Source organism: Podarcis bocagei (genome assembly GCF_964188305.1).
Source record: "Podarcis bocagei genome assembly, chromosome: 3".
Lineage (NCBI taxonomy): Eukaryota > Metazoa > Chordata > Lepidosauria > Squamata > Lacertidae > Podarcis > Podarcis bocagei.
In genome coordinates this window covers 71,456,449-71,471,575 of record NC_138127.1, presented here as the reverse complement: position 1 = coordinate 71,471,575, position 15,127 = coordinate 71,456,449, and the positions used below count along the sequence as shown (strand labels likewise).

Genomic DNA, 15,127 nt, shown 5'->3' with positions numbered 1-15,127 from the left:
TAAACTCCCAACAGGCTTGTGACTGAAAATGGTTATGCCCTTTGAATTGCAAACACAACCCCTTGCCCTTTGTATGGTTTCTGCCGAAAGGGGTCAGACATTTTTATTACTCTCTTAGGCTCGGGAAGCTGGCCAGACTTTGGCTAAGGAAGTGGACTCCCTCACGGTGCGAGTGAAACTGGGAGGAACCGTGATCAACGAGGCCCAGAGACTCTCCAAAGAAGTTGGCCAGCTGACCATTGTGAGTACTTTCTCCCTCCCCCTAACAAGGGCTCAAGAAAGGTTTTCGAATGCTTCTTGAGGACGTGTTTCCCTGCTCATTCCTCGTTCTAGGATTCCTGTTGAAGTTGAAATAATGGCTAACTTTCCCTGAAGGGGCTTTTATTTCACCTTCTAGTGACCGTATCAGCCTGGTTGAAGTGCCCTGTGTTTCATGGCATAGAGGGTGAGGTGTCTGGGTGCTCTGCCCTGTAATGAAGAATATGTTGAGGTCTTATGAACTCCCTCCCTCAAAAGCCCATCTGCATGGCCCTGCGCAATAGAAATAAAACACTGCCTATCCTCCACTTTGGGTTTTGGGTTGTTGTTTTTTTAATTGGTATTTCTTTTTATTTGATCAAAAGCATATAATGCAGTGACATAAAAAAACACACCACACAATTGAATGAAAACTAAATACACCACCACCACCACCCAAAAAAATACACATTTGGATCATTTCATTCACAATCCCTGTGGGGAAAAACAATAGTTATTTATGCTGGAGGGTGGTAACATTCTTTTTCTTAAAAAAGATTTGCTTAAAAAAGTATATTAAAATACTGTCCTCAAGGTCTTACAAAATTCTCACTTGAAGCTGAAAACTTAGTAACGATTCCAAACAGTATCGTATTTCACAGGAGTCATTTGAACATTGTTACCATCATTTATATACAAAATAATTTTTGCCAAGTAGTTGCATATGAATCTTTGTTTATCCTCTAGTGCACTTTTATTTTTAGTCAATTTTCAACAATTCTATGAGAATGGTGGTATATAAATGTAGTTAAAAATAATAATCTTGTTTTGTTATATTAAATTTAATTTAATTTCTAGGAACACCATAGCTGCCACTGAATAATACTCCCACCACCAATGTGCCCTTATGTTTTTTATAGCATCAGCATTTTGGGGAGATATTGGGGTTAATATGTGATAAAATCAGAAGTATATAGTGCTACCTAAAAATCACATGCAACTTTCATGGTCTTTTGTTCTTCCTCCTCCTTGTCTCCTCTTCTTCCGTCTAAGTGACTTCTGCCACTGTCCTATCCTCCCTTCCCTTAATTTTTAAATAAAATAATGACCAGTAACAGGAGCACAGCTCCAGTATTGGAGAGCTCTCAGTTGATAGCACTGCAATGTACTACATGGTTCATACTTTGCATGCATGTCCATCACATCCAAAGGGCTAGTCGTAATTGAGGCTCTTTTGCTAGGAGACAGGCTTCATTCTTCTGGTCATAGGAGTCAAAATTCCTCTCTTCAGCTGCATCCCTGGAGCATCTTTTCATCCCTCCCCTCCCCCCCCCCCGGCAGTCACAAGCAAGTACAGGTAACAGAGCCAATTTGTTTTGCAGATCGTGGACAGTACCACAATACCTCAGTGGCAGAAAAGAGAGCTGCAGGCCACTCTTAAAACTCTGCAGCGAACAGCCAACACAGCAGTTAGAAAACTGGAAATCAGACTGGTAAGAATCCAGCAGCAGATCAACCTTGTAATCTGCAGGCATGACAGAAGTATGGGAAGCTTGTCCTTTTCAAAGGAGTGAATTTATTACCAAACTTTTCTGTAGAGAAAAAGAACTCTAAGCAGCTCTGTTATCTAATGTTCTAAATCAATTGCTTTTAAAGCAAGCTTAGTCCACTCCCTGATGAATGGCTTCCAAGCACAGTTCCCCTCGAGCTCTGAACACCCAGGGCTCTGAAGAACCGAGTGCTCTTTCTGGCATACATGAAGGAAGGAAGCTTCCTAGAGCTGGTTGGCCTTCCGTTTGCCACAGTTGAGAGGCAGGGTGTGCGTGTCAGGGAGAAATGAATGGAGAGTCTGGCACGCTGCTTGTTGTGTACTCTTCACTCTTTTGTATCAAAAAAGCTTAACATTTGCACTAAGAAAACTCAATTCAATTTTTTTGCAAACAAATTTATGCAAAAAAAATTCCACATTTATATAAACTTGAAATTTTTTGCTTAAGTTGACTGTTTTACATCTCTTCTGATACTGGAGATTCTGCCAAATCTGGCGCTCTTTCAGAATGGATGCTAGCTTTCTTGAGAGGAAAGAAAGCTGTGGTGAAATGACAGCTGGGCGTGCCATGAGCCTGAAGCAGAAAGAGCAGAGTTGGTTCCTCTAACCCCTGGACACTGAAATTTCTGACATATACTGCCTGCCTGTTTCAAATCTAACTTCCCAGCCAGAACAGTTAGATAGTACTCATTAAAAGGAGCAACATTAAATTTTTAGGAAGATTCCTAAATAAGCTCCATATTGAAAGAGAAGAGCAGTCCTTACCAAACTTGGCAATGGTTTTGGTCAAATAAGTGCAGCTTCACTAAAGAAGCCAAGGTGTAAACGGGTGCTAAATTTTCCTGTCCCATCCCCCTTAAGATACCTAGGAAAATTGTTGCTAGGAATGGCTCCTTTGGGCAAAACAGGCATGTCCCCTGGGCATCATTTTTTAAAATGGTGCTTGGCAGAGATGTGGATGTGCATTTGGAAGCATTTTCTTCCCTATGGCACAAATTTTATGTCTGCTACACAGTGCACTGCTGACTGCATTCCCCCCCCCCCTTTTTTTCCAGGCTGCAGAGAAAGCAGATGACCTGCTAGCCAAGTATTCCAACCAGCCAGTCATCATAGATACCATCCCTGTTGAATCGCCCTCAGTAAGTTTCTACCAGTTGTGCATTTCTTTTGGAAAGCAAGGGGAACAGGCAACAAGGGCCAAGCTGGATCAGCTACCTGTGAGCAAGTCCAACTTGTCCTGTTGTGGCAGATCATTCCTTGAGCTCAGCTCTCACAGCTGACGATACTGTAAGGATTTTGGAAGGCCAGAGAGAAGGTAAACCTTGAGCTCCTCAGCATATTGGGCATCCGTTGAGGGTGGGCTTGCTGGCATGCTCTGAAGATTTTTGTTGAAGAGAATTTCCCTCTTTCTTTCTTTCTTTCCTTCTTTCCTTCTTTCCCCATAACCAGTACAGTGGTACCTCGGGTTAAGAACTTAATTTGTCCTGGAGGTCCGTTCTTAACCTGAAACTGTTCTTAACCTGAGGTACCACTTTAGCTAATGGGGCCTGCCGTGCGATTTCTGTTCTCACCCTGAAGCAAAGTTTTTAACCCAAGGTACTATTTCTGGGTTAGCAGAGTCTGTAACCTGAAGCATCTGTAACCCAAGGAACCACTGTACAAGTTCCTTTTTTGCATCTATTATCATCCAGTTCCCCATAGGCTGCCCAAAGTGTACCAGAAACACTTCAGAACATCAAAATACACTTTTAACTTCCAGTGGTTTTTCATATGCTTAACCTTCTTAATCAAAATTGTATATATAACATTGCAGGTCTTTGAGGGAGCATTTCAGTGTAGCAAACATAAGGGATTTTATTTTAACTTATGCTCTTTCTAGGTCCTGATGAAAGTGGTCAACCAGTTATGTGACAAGGTACCAGGGTCCTCAGTGATGTTGCTAAGTCCACAAGCTTCTGGACAGGTGTTCTGCGCCTGCCAGGTATCCAAGGTAAGCAGGATCCTACCACTTGGCTAATAGCTGCCACTGTTCTCTGGAGCATAGAATGCAGAAGCCTCATACTGTAACTATTTCCTATTGCAGAACATAAATTTTGAATTTTGCACTTGTGCTTTCATTGTGGTGGAAAAATCGTTGCAAACGGTCATTGCCATAACAGTTTGAATAAATAGAAAACACAAATCCCACTGCTTGATGGTCTTTCCTTGATTGGGTCTAGATAAGGTTTCACAACCAAGGAAAGACAAATTCTGTACTCGGCCTAAATGGGAGAAATTGCAAAAAGAAGGATAGAGGTTGAAATTAGACAACCATAGAGGTGCAAGAAATCATAGCCATGGAAGAGGACATTTAAACCCCATGTTCTGAACTTTAAGGAAATCTAAAGTTTCTGCATGCAAATTTCTGTATCAGATACAGATTCTGCATGTGTGCAGTGAATCCATAAAGAGTGCATAATTTGCACATTCTGTGAATGTAAGGTTTTGCACCTGTAATGTTGCCAGTCTATCAGCTTTGAGTAACAAAAGTCCAGAACTGGAATGACTAACACCAAGTTGCCTACATATTTGCTCTACTGGGCCATTCCTGGCAGTTCAGCTAATTTTTCCATTCTTTGGTCTTCTTCCCCAGAGTTCCTTGCCGGTGTTTTCTGCTGCTGACTGGGCCCTGGCTGTCTGCACTCAAATGGGAGGCAAGGCAGGTGGTTCTGGAGTTGTAGCCAGGGGCAGCGGGACAACCAGTGACTTGCAAGGAGTTCTGACAGCAGCTCTGGAATATGCAAAGAGCAAACTCTGATTCCTGCTTGCAAGGTCAACATGTCTGTGCAAGAACACCGAGATGGGACAGTTGCTTGGCTGCGATTGCTAACAAGATCTGTCTACAGGGACTAAGCAGCACCTGTTGTAGTCAGACCAGTAGATCTGTCTTGGACTGCAGCTTCTTTTGCAATATTGAGGTGGCAGAAGAGTCTGGACTTGCCCATCTGGTCCTTCATGAAGCATTATTATTGCATTTGCAGATAATGGTGTGAGAGGAGCAAGGCTGTCCCATAAATGCAGAGGAAGGTAGCAGACAGTGACATAATGAATCTGACCATCAATGAGGCTGAGGGCACCCTGGTGAAAGGAAAGTAACTACAGTATTGCCATTATGATAATGAATAGCAGAGAGGCACACTCGTGATTCACTTTGGGATGAGGAAAGATGGGAACTCTCTTTCCCAGGAGACCAAGGCCTATAAGTTCAATGGAGCTGATTCCAACATAGTTTAAGGCTATCATACTGTGCATATAGGTTTGTTCAGCAGTCTAGCAACAGAGGTTTCAGCCCTGTGCTGTTTTATTTATGCAGATCTTTCGATCAGGAAATTCTGTCAATATACGAAGGAAATCTACTTTACATAAATCATTGTTTCTATATTGCCTAGATAACTTTCACCATCAAAAGTCATATTCGAGACTCTGAATCTTATTATAATTTCCCCAAAATGCATAGTAACCTTTTCATCTAATAGGGAAAAAAGCTTTGTGACCAACAAACTGTTAATTGCCTAATTAAAATGAAGCCTATTGCTGCTACTTAATCTTTATTTTGTCCCATTTTCAACTGTCTCCCATATGTTACATTTTCTGTGATATCCTCCTGGCCACCAGCAAGGAGTACATGTGTGCATGCAACACATACATGTTCTCATCTGCACAACATCTTGGCTGTGAACTTGCTCTTGGGTGCCCCTCTGTTACATCAAGCTAGCTTTTTTGGGGGAAATCATTCTAAAATGCTCCATTGTAGCTTCTGGCTGCCACTCAGCATTCATGCAAAGTCTTGGGATCTGAATAATGGCGGTACCTTCTTTCATGGTCAAGTGAGCACCGGCACATTAGGAAGTGAGGGAAACTGAAATCCAGTTGACCTCTTCCTGTTTTGAAACCCAGAAGAGCTAGTCTTGCTGTGACTCATGAGTTCTTTGCTCATGCCCTAAGGAGAAAAGCAGTTACTGTATTAGTGTATTATCATTTTCTAGTCTAAAGTGACACTGGAGTGCCTCAATGTTTCTGCAACAACTGCAGGGCAATACCTAGTTGACACATACAAGCTTTTAGACCACCAAAATTCAACTCCCTGCAACCGGGATGGGGAACCCTGCAGATATTGCTATAATCCCTGCTCTGCAACAAGGAATCCCACGTTTTTCAGACACTTCCTGAGTGTTGGGTCATTTGCAGATTATGGTATTCTCTGCAGAACTACTACAACCCATTAAAGATTACTACTATTGCATATGTAAAAATGTTGTCCAAAAGACCAGGTTATGAGGCCATAAAAAACAACAACAGAGGGTAGGCATTCTGAGAGATGATCAACTCAATTCATCTGCTCCTGCTCTCTAGTGTAGGCTCATGGGACTAAAAATCTTCCTTGAATAGTGACATTCAATAGTGACTATTCAATTATGTCAATAGTGACATAAACTTTCCAGCAAGTGGTCCTATACATTGCTTCCAAAACTGCTTGTAATTTCTTGCATTTGATGCCATTCACACATATGAAGCCTGCAATGAACTGTTTACATTTTCGGCTATTCTGTTACATTCTATTTAATTCCAAAGGCAACAAATACTACCATTATTATATCTATTGTTGGCACCCTTTGAGTGTGAAAACGAACCAGAGACTGCATTTGCAACAGGCTGCCAGGCATAGTCATCTGGGTGTAAAAGGGGAAAAAAACTTGGTGGCAGCATAACTCTCAACTACAGCAACTGAACGTGCTGGTTAGGGTTGTTTGTGCAACACCCAGGAGCTGTTATCACAATTCTTGGCTGTACCAAATTTTGTGATAGCTTTGTCTTGTGATGCTCTGAGTTGCTGCAGAGGAGGAACTACTTTCTTAGATGAGCAGCAGCTTGCGGGAATATCAGCCTGTATCACTTAGCAGGGAAAAGCCAACACTCTTGCCAGATTGGTTTGTACTTTCACTCCTCTCCCAGTATTCTAAGCCACTGAATCCTAGGAAACGGTAAAGAGTGCAATGCCGCATACTGACCTGTAGCGTGAGGCCTTTGCTGATGGAGAAAGTGTAAATAAAGCCCTCCTGACCCCTGCTTTGCTGGACTTCCCTGGGCCGCTGGAGCGGTGGCAGTTGAAGAAGCTGTGTTGGTGGCCCTTGCACCTTTTCAAGCATGGCCCGCCTCTTCTGGAGGAGGAGCTGATTTCTCAACACTGCAGAGAGGGAAGACCTATCAAAGCTGTTTCTTCTCTCAGTGTGATGTACTGGTAAAACACATGGGTGTTACGGTACTCTGGAGAGCTTTTACTGTGCAACCTTTACTCCCTATTCCATGAAACACGCTATGCCCTAAGACAAAGACAAAGTCAGAAATTGGCCAGAGCTGACTTGCACTTTTACTGTCTTGAAAGTGGGAGCCTTGTGGACTTTCTGCCAGGAGGCCGAAGCATTTTTCTAAGATTGAATTAGACTAGCGGGCTACTGAGACCAGGCCCATTTACCCTGGCAGTAGCCAGCCATCTGCTGCCTCTGTTGGAGGTCTTCTCCAGCATTCCCACTTGTGAGATCCTTCCAGCGGAGAGACTGAACCTAGGACTTTATGTATATTTTGCATTAGTACTACACAACTGCACTTAACTTTCCCCACACATCAACCAGGAGCGCAAAACATGTTTTGCCACAGGGATTGCCTATGTTAATGTGCACGCGCACACACCAATGGCAGGATCTCTGCATGGACATTTGCCATTTTCTTTCTTCTGTTTTCCAAGTGAAAATAAACCCACCTGGGGCTTTTTGTGCACTCGCAGGGGACTGCTTGAGCCAGTGTTTTTGGAAAGCGGCCCAGTACGGCAGCAGAATATTAAAGACTGACTCCTTCAACTCATCAAACAAGCTTGGAGGCGGCACTGGAATCTCTTCCTGGACGGCCTGTTCAGCTGCCCGAATAGCTCTCCCCAGCCTCCGAGTATCCACTGCAACCTGGAGGGCAGGAAGCACACATTCAGCATCCTGGACTTGGGAGCATGCCAAGATAACCCACAGGAAACATCCTCCCTGCCCACGGCTCTTCCAACAGCAGAGTAAAGCAGAAGCACTAATTTGCGGTCAAGCGTGTGTGCTCTCTCTCACACCATTTTCGTACTACTCTGGCCTCTGTTTGGGTATAATCTGGTTTCTCTGCCCGAATGCTGAGAGGCAGCAGCTGCGCTCAGGCAAGGCATTCCCCAGATGCAATGAGTCAGGGACTGTGAGAAGCTGAGATTAATTCTGCTGGCAGGAGACTGATAGTAGCATTTAATTATTTTGGAATTACTGATCTGCAGGCAACACCAACAACGGGTTTGCCCAAAGCTACTAGCTTTTATTTATTTATTTAAATTTGTATACTGTCCTTCATCGGTAGAGCTCAGGGCAGTTCACGGCATAAAAATGCAAGATAAAAACACAAAATATGTAATAAAAACCACTGCTCCCTAGGAAGTCTGGTCCACTGTCAAACAGCTCTTTGAATGCACCTCCCTTCCCAAATTTACTCCTTTAGGAGCAGGCTCAAGGAAGAAAAGAATACAGCAGGTGTTGCTCCCTTGCCACGCCTCTTGTTTGGAGGTATAAAATAGGGAGCCTTTGCCCCTTGCACGCGCTGTCCCTGTCACATTTGCTGCCCCTTACCCAGGAAAGGTGTCGTACCTGCAGCCGGGGCTCAATCTGAGAGTTGAGAAAACAGTCCTGTATCACATGGACTTTCTTCTTCAGAAGAGCCATGTCAGGCCAGGCGTGGTGGGCATTCTTGAACTTCTGCACCTCCAGGAGAAAATGGAGGCCGCTCTCCAGCACAGGGGGGCCATGCCCCTGGAGGTGTTTGAGGAAATGGAGAATCTCGATGGTGGGCCAGCCCTCTGCGGCTTTCCGTAGGGACTGCCAGAAAGAGGTCTTGTCCCCCTTAACAGGTTGAGCTGTGGCTGCTGATCCATCGCGAGCTTTCTGGCTCTTTAAACGCCTGAGAGCCACTTTGGCGGCAATGGAGTGTAGGAACGGTTCCAGCTTCCCCCAGCGCTCCTCTGGGATCTCGGAGGACTCCATCCCATGCTTCCTCAGCCCCTCACTCACTTCATCCCAGAACTGCTCAAAAGCAGGGGCCAGAAAGGAACGCAAAGAGAGTCGGATTTCTTTCCAGCTGGAGTCACTTATCCCTCCCCCGGCTACCTCCTTCTTTAACCTCATCTTCAGCTCTTCTGGGAAGCAGGCACTTGATCCCACAGGCCCTGGCTTGTCCCAGATCTCTAGAAGCCTCGCCACACAACCCAGGCGCTTTTCACTCTGGGCAGCATCCTGGCAAGCCTCCACTTCCTGGAGCAGCCCCAGAATCCTTTGCAGCGCCACACCCTGAATTTTATGAGCCACCTTCCTATAAACATTTAAAACAACAGCGTTGCTGAGCAGGTCGGGTGCATTTTGAGGGGTGGGCGCATCTTGAGGGCTTGTTGACCTCTCTCCTGTTGTCTCTTGCTCAGCAGCACTTCCTGTGCAGTGAGACGTCATGGCTGCCTTCTTCCTGCTTCTTTTCCTGTGTCTCCCTCTGCCTTTTTGGTCATGGTGTGGCCAGGCATTCTGCCTCTGTTTCTTTATCCTGCAGGAAGGGCCACACAAATGAGGATCATTGCAGGGCTCGGGAATCACAGCTTCACGTTATCGTTCGATATGAAGCCTCCCTGCTTGCAAAGTATTAGCCCATAAATATTTATCACTCAGAGGACTTGGTGGGGAAGAACTATATTCCAGAGGTGTATCAATGAAATGCAAATTACATTTTAAGAATAAATCACCAAGGAATGATGCATTTTATTTTATTTTTGCAAAATGTAAAGGGACTGCAGTAGTTTGGGTTTCATCTGGGCACTGAGTGAGGTGGGAAAGGTCAAAAGATGGGTGGGGATGGCCTGAGAAAGCAATCTGGACAGGGAGATAAGAGCTTGGCAGAGAAAGCAAACCCTGCTCTTTCATTTCATTAGCCTTGACCAAGCTCCATTTGCAGATTTTGCACATGTATTTTCAAACTTTCCTTCACACCTATGAGGGCTAGAATCTCTCTCTCTCTCAAATATATAAACTGAAAATGAATTCACAATAAGCGAAATACTTTTAGATTGTGTTGAAAACCGCCCCGTTAATAGCTTCTGCTACACTTTAAGTTCCACATAATGGAAAGGTTATCAGCAAACCCAGGGGTAAGCTAGGCATTTGCTGGTACCCAAAAAACTTTAGGTACCTGTTATGTACTGAGTTGAATAGGATCCAAACTGCAGCAGTCTGATTGGTCCTAGAATAATAGGATTCAGAATGCAGCAGTCTGATTGGTCGGCAGGAGCCACCCAATCCAGCTCCAGATAGAAGTGAATCCACAACCTGATTGGCCTACAGGAGAATTCCGGAATTAGCCAATCATGTGCAGCCCATTGTGTAAATAATGTATCTAAAGCAGATACTTGGAGGGGATTTTCATTCCCTCCTCACCACTATGAGCTGAATAAAGAGCATGAAATCCACTCTCGACTCTGAGTATATTTCAGTACCTTTTTCTTCCCAGATATTATTTTTCATTCATTAGATTATGAATTAGGATATTGTAAGGGCACAGAGGCTAACAGAACAGCATCTTCGTAAATCCAGGCCTCTACTAAATAGAATTCAGCATCTAAGTTGCTCCTTTGTTTCCACAGCATTATGTATTACCTCTCATTTCCCTCCTGTTTTACTCTATCGCCTTCACTCATGATACTTTGGTCATCGCCATGAGATTCCGGTACACAGTATCTGCAAAAAAGAAAATTAGATGGCAATTTCCCCCCTTTTACAATCAAAGAGCTTAAAAAATATTTGCAAAGAGCACTGGCTGACTGGGAAAAAGATATTTAAAGTTTTCTTTATTGACTCTCAAAACCCATTTTGTTAATAAAGCAACAACTGGGTTTAAACTCAGACTACACCATCTTACATGGTGGGATAGTGTAGGACAGCTTGGGACTCACTCAAGGAAAGTTGTGACTTCATGGCGAAGATAATGGAGCCACATCTCATCCAGAACAGCCAGAACATAGGGAACCACTGGTTCAAAAGTGGAAGGCTTCAGGTCTTCGCTGCCAAAGGAAAGCATCCTCTCAAGATGCTGGATGTATTCCAGTATAAGGGAGCTAAGCCCTGCAAGGAAAGGAGAAGCAGAACACAAGGTTGGCTGAAGACCCCCATCTTCAAAGTGCAGGTTTGCTATGACAGTTCTTTGGATGAGCTATTACTTAGACACCAAGTTTCCCCATGCAGTACTACAATTCCCAGCACCCTTAACAAACTACAATTCCCAGGGTTTGGGGAAAAAGTGTTTTGCTTTAAGGATTTGGTGTGTATGCTGCAGACCTGCTACTTCTCTCTCTGGAACACCCTTCTCAAATTCCTCTGTGTGTGTGTGTGTGTGTGTGTGTGTGTGTGAGAGAGAGAGAGAGAGAGAGAGAGAGAGAGAGAGAGAGAGAGGGGTGCAATTTTGACTGTGGTCTTTCCCATCCCTGGCATGTGTTCCCCAAGAGATAAACCCTGAAGGAATGTGGCCCTCAACAGATCAAAGGGTTCTCACTCCTAATAGACCTAGGTTCCTGCCATCTCAGAGGCATATGACAGAGCAGAGGTAACAAATGCTGCTCCACATTCATGGATAGCTCACCTGTGTTGCATCCTGCATAAGACGCCATAAATGTCTGAAAAATCTGCCAAGCAATATGGTGAATTTCTGACTGGCTTGCCTCCTGCGCCCATGCAGCTTCATAGAGCTTCAGCTTCCTCCACAGCAACAGGTTATGGGTCTTCTGAGGATCCTCAAACCTGAACGATAAACCAGGAAAGCTGCCTCCCTTAGCTTAACAGAGAACTGGAAAAATGCCGCCAATAAAACCAGGAATATAAGGAGGCAGCTGGTCTGCACAAGGCTGCAAAAACATTCCCCACAAGTGAATATCCTCCCTTGGTTCACAAATAGGAAGCAACACACACACACCCCCGACAAAGAACAGTAAATGTTCATGCTGCTAAGAAAAGCATAACTCACCGAGTCAAGTAGTGAAGAAAGCCATCCCCATCCCCCAGGTCACACATCAGTACCTGGAGAAATCGGGTGGTGGTCAGTGTTTCAGAGGGGTCTTCTGCGAGGTCCAACTGCTTGCTTGGACCAATTCCACTTTTGCTGTTCCCCCTAAATTGCTGAAGCAAAGATGGACAGATATCACAGCCGTAGCAAAGAGTCAAATGTTCCTTCAGGGCCTCACTGCTAGATGCAGTGGAACAAGGGCTAGAACTGTGTCCAGATTCTCTGAAACTCAGCTTATTTGATAAAGCTGAGTAACCCTAAATACATACTTGGTCACCACGACTACCAGTGAAAGCCTTGAAGCATGTATTGGGAATCTGCAGCTATCCAGATGTGACTGAATCCTAGCTCCCAACAATCCCAGCTGGCATGGCCAATGGTCAGGAATGATGGGAGTTGTGGTCCAGCAACATCTGGGGGCACAGCTTCCCCACCCCCTGCTTTAAAGAGACCTGGCTCACCCCAAATTCTCATGCGAGTTTCCCACAAGTCCCTAATACCAAGTCACCTTAACTTAGTCAATTACAGACCATAGGATGATCAAACTGCTGGGGGAGGGAGGAGGGTTGCAGCAGGGAGAAATCCACTACATCAAGAGAGTTATTTATGATCACAGGGTAACAGTATAGGTCAGAAATAAAACAGAACCAAGCATTCTGTGATTTTAAAGGGTTGGTACGCACACCATTCTCGAGTCTTCATTTCTCATTGTGTCCCTTTGGTCATCCACAACAGGAAGCAATGCCGCCATGTTAAGAGAGGACAGGAAGTCAGTACTTGGGAAGAGCTCCTTGTCGACTGGGAAGCCTGAACTGAGCCTAAGCATTCAGAAGTGTTAACATAAATAGGCTGGTATTATTTTTAGCCAACAAACAGCCTTCCACTTTCCCCATTTGAAAGAGAGAGGGAGACTGGGAAGCCTGAACTGAGCCTAAGCATTCAGAAGTGTTAACATAAATAGGCTGGTATTATTTTTAGCCAACAAACAGCCTTCCACTTTCCCCATTTGAAAGAGAGAGGGAGACGATAGGACATCAGCAAACTCCTCAGCTTGAGGAAGACAACAGAGAATGCAAGCGCCCTGAGGAGCCAATTTGCACATTATAGTCACCACATGAAGATCACTTTTAAATGTTCAGTGTAGCAGCTGTTAATGTGTAACAATGAATGTGAATTTTACCTTCTGTACAGAAGGCCAGTTTCTTCACACATCCCTCTCTGGCCTCCAACTAGGCAAGCAAAAGGCATTGCCAAATTCAAGGGCACATTGCAGCCTGGCAAGAGCACCCAAGGAAAGTGCAAAGCTAGGCTGATGAGAGGTGTGGCATTGGGAGAGTCCCAAGCGCCAGGCAGAGAAACATGGAGGGTTGCATTTGGCCCTGAGGCCTGAGGCTCCCCATCCCTGCTCTAGTGTTCCATGCATTGGTCGGAGACTGGATTAGATCCCCCTTTGGCCTCCCTTCCAACTCAATGATTCTGTGCAACAACCCAAGCTCCTGTTTACCTGCCCTAGATCTCTCATAAGAACATAAGAAGAGCTTGCTGGATCAGGCCAATGGCCCATCTATTTCAGCATCTTGTTCTCACAGCGGCCAACCAGGTGCCTGTGGAAATCCAGCAAACAGGACCTGAGCACAACATCACTATCTCCTCCTCCGAATTCTGGCATTCAGAAGCATTTCTGCCTCTGACTATTTAGGCAGAGCATAACCATCACGGCTAGTAGCCATTGGTAGCCATTATCCTCCAGGAATTTGTCTAATCCCAAAGCCATCCGAGTTGGTGGCCATCACTGCCCCCTGTGGGAGTGGTTCCATGGTTTAACTGCATGAAGAAGTACTTTTATTTATTTGCCCTGAATCTTCCAACATTCAGCTTCATTTTATGCCCACAAGTTCTAGTGTTTAGGAGAAAAACCTTTCTCTATCCACTTGCTCCATGCTGTTCCTAATTTTATAAACTTATATCATGTGACCCCTTACTCGCCTTTTCTCTAAGAGAAAAAGACGTTGCCTCATCTTCCTGTCAAAGGCCTCTCTGGTTATTGAATTTTGCTGCCAGAGTGAAATATACTCGGAGTCAAGAGTGGATTTCATGCTCTTTATTCAGCTCATTGTGGTGAGGAGGAATGGAAGTTCCCCCAGAATGTCTGCTTTAAATACATTATTTACACAATGGGCCCCACGTGATTGGCTAATTCCGGGATTCACCTGTAGGCCAATCAGGTTGCGGATTCACTTTCACCTGGAGCTGGATTGGGTGGCTCCTGTGGACCAATCAGACTGCTGAATTCTGGATGCTATTGTTCTAGGGCCAATCAGACTGCTGCATTCTGAATCCTATTGTTCTAGGACCAATCAGACTGCTGCATTTTGGATCCTATTCAACTCAGCACATAACACAGAGAAATATCATTTTGCTGCCCGGTGCAGCTGAAAAAAATAACCCATTCCGCACACCCCAAACTCCCGTTCATTTCATGATCTTTCAACACACAAACCTGTGCTGCCTGGTCCTCTGGTGGTGAATGAGAAACCGGGGGACCCAGTAGGAGCGCAGGCGCCTCAAAGCATCGTATTGGTTTCTGCTCAAGGCAGCAAAAGCAGTCTCCTCAGGGCTTGAAGTTTCATCACGTTGCTGCTGCCAGCAGAGGGTCAGGAAAGCAGTAATGTTATTATGCAATTTGTATAAAATGGAAATTAAATAACCACTTGTCATGTTTCTTCTAGACATTTGCAGTTGCTACCACCTCCTTCATTGCTCTCACACTGGCTGAGTCCAGGCAAAGTTCCTCTAATACAAGGATGTGTCTAGGGCCAGATTTAAGTTTGATGAGGCCTAAGCTACTGAAGGTAATGGGGCCCTTTATATGTCCAGCTGTCCTAGTCAACAACAAATTGTCACTGTTTTTTGTGTTGAATATATGCTATATGGTAATTTATGGACCTAATAGGTTTCTAAAGCCATTTGCACATAACAAATAGGAGCCTGCACAACAAAAAACACTGTTGCTGTATGTAGGTGTTTTTTTTTATCTTATATTTTGGAAATGTACATCCATTTGTTTTTTCCTTCATTTTTTGGGGGGTCCTCCAAGAGAGTGGGGCCCTAAGCTATAGCTCCTTTAGCTTATAAGTAAATCTGGCACTGGATGTGTCACCTGTGTGACAGCTCCCAAGGTGTTATTGGACTACAACT

The 15,127-nt window shown here is 44.6% G+C and overlaps 2 protein-coding genes across 5 annotated transcripts in view; one reads left to right on the top strand and one right to left on the bottom strand.

The window, feature by feature from the left end:
• AARS2 (alanyl-tRNA synthetase 2, mitochondrial) overlaps positions 1-5,365 on the top strand; it is a 32,381-nt gene extending 27,016 nt beyond the window's left edge. The window contains exons 18-22 of the mRNA XM_081189300.1: positions 119-241; positions 1,620-1,730; positions 2,842-2,925; positions 3,666-3,776; positions 4,419-5,365. Of these exons, the coding sequence (XP_081045426.1) occupies positions 119-241; positions 1,620-1,730; positions 2,842-2,925; positions 3,666-3,776; positions 4,419-4,583 (594 nt within the window). The 3' untranslated portion in view covers positions 4,584-5,365. The remainder of the gene's footprint in view (positions 1-118; positions 242-1,619; positions 1,731-2,841; positions 2,926-3,665; positions 3,777-4,418) is intronic.
• Positions 1-15,127, bottom strand: part of LOC308584558 (uncharacterized protein) — a 35,788-nt gene that overhangs the window by 2,902 nt on the left and 17,759 nt on the right. The window contains exons 10-19 of one of the 4 annotated variants that reach the window (XM_081189297.1): positions 14,430-14,569; positions 12,615-12,747; positions 11,891-12,042; positions 11,510-11,667; positions 10,827-10,995; positions 10,531-10,611; positions 8,488-9,427; positions 7,584-7,779; positions 6,835-7,010; positions 5,637-5,765 (exon numbers count right to left, since the gene is read on the bottom strand). In XM_081189297.1, coding sequence (XP_081045423.1) covers positions 5,649-5,765; positions 6,835-7,010; positions 7,584-7,779; positions 8,488-9,427; positions 10,531-10,611; positions 10,827-10,995; positions 11,510-11,667; positions 11,891-12,042; positions 12,615-12,747; positions 14,430-14,569 — 2,262 coding nt within the window. In that variant the 3' untranslated portion in view covers positions 5,637-5,648. Of the gene's footprint in view, positions 1-5,509; positions 5,766-6,834; positions 7,011-7,583; positions 7,780-8,487; positions 9,428-10,530; positions 10,612-10,826; positions 10,996-11,509; positions 11,668-11,890; positions 12,043-12,614; positions 12,748-14,429; positions 14,570-15,127 lie in introns of those variants that run through there. The other 3 variants (XM_081189296.1, XM_081189299.1, XM_081189298.1) reach the window with 3 other exon arrangements.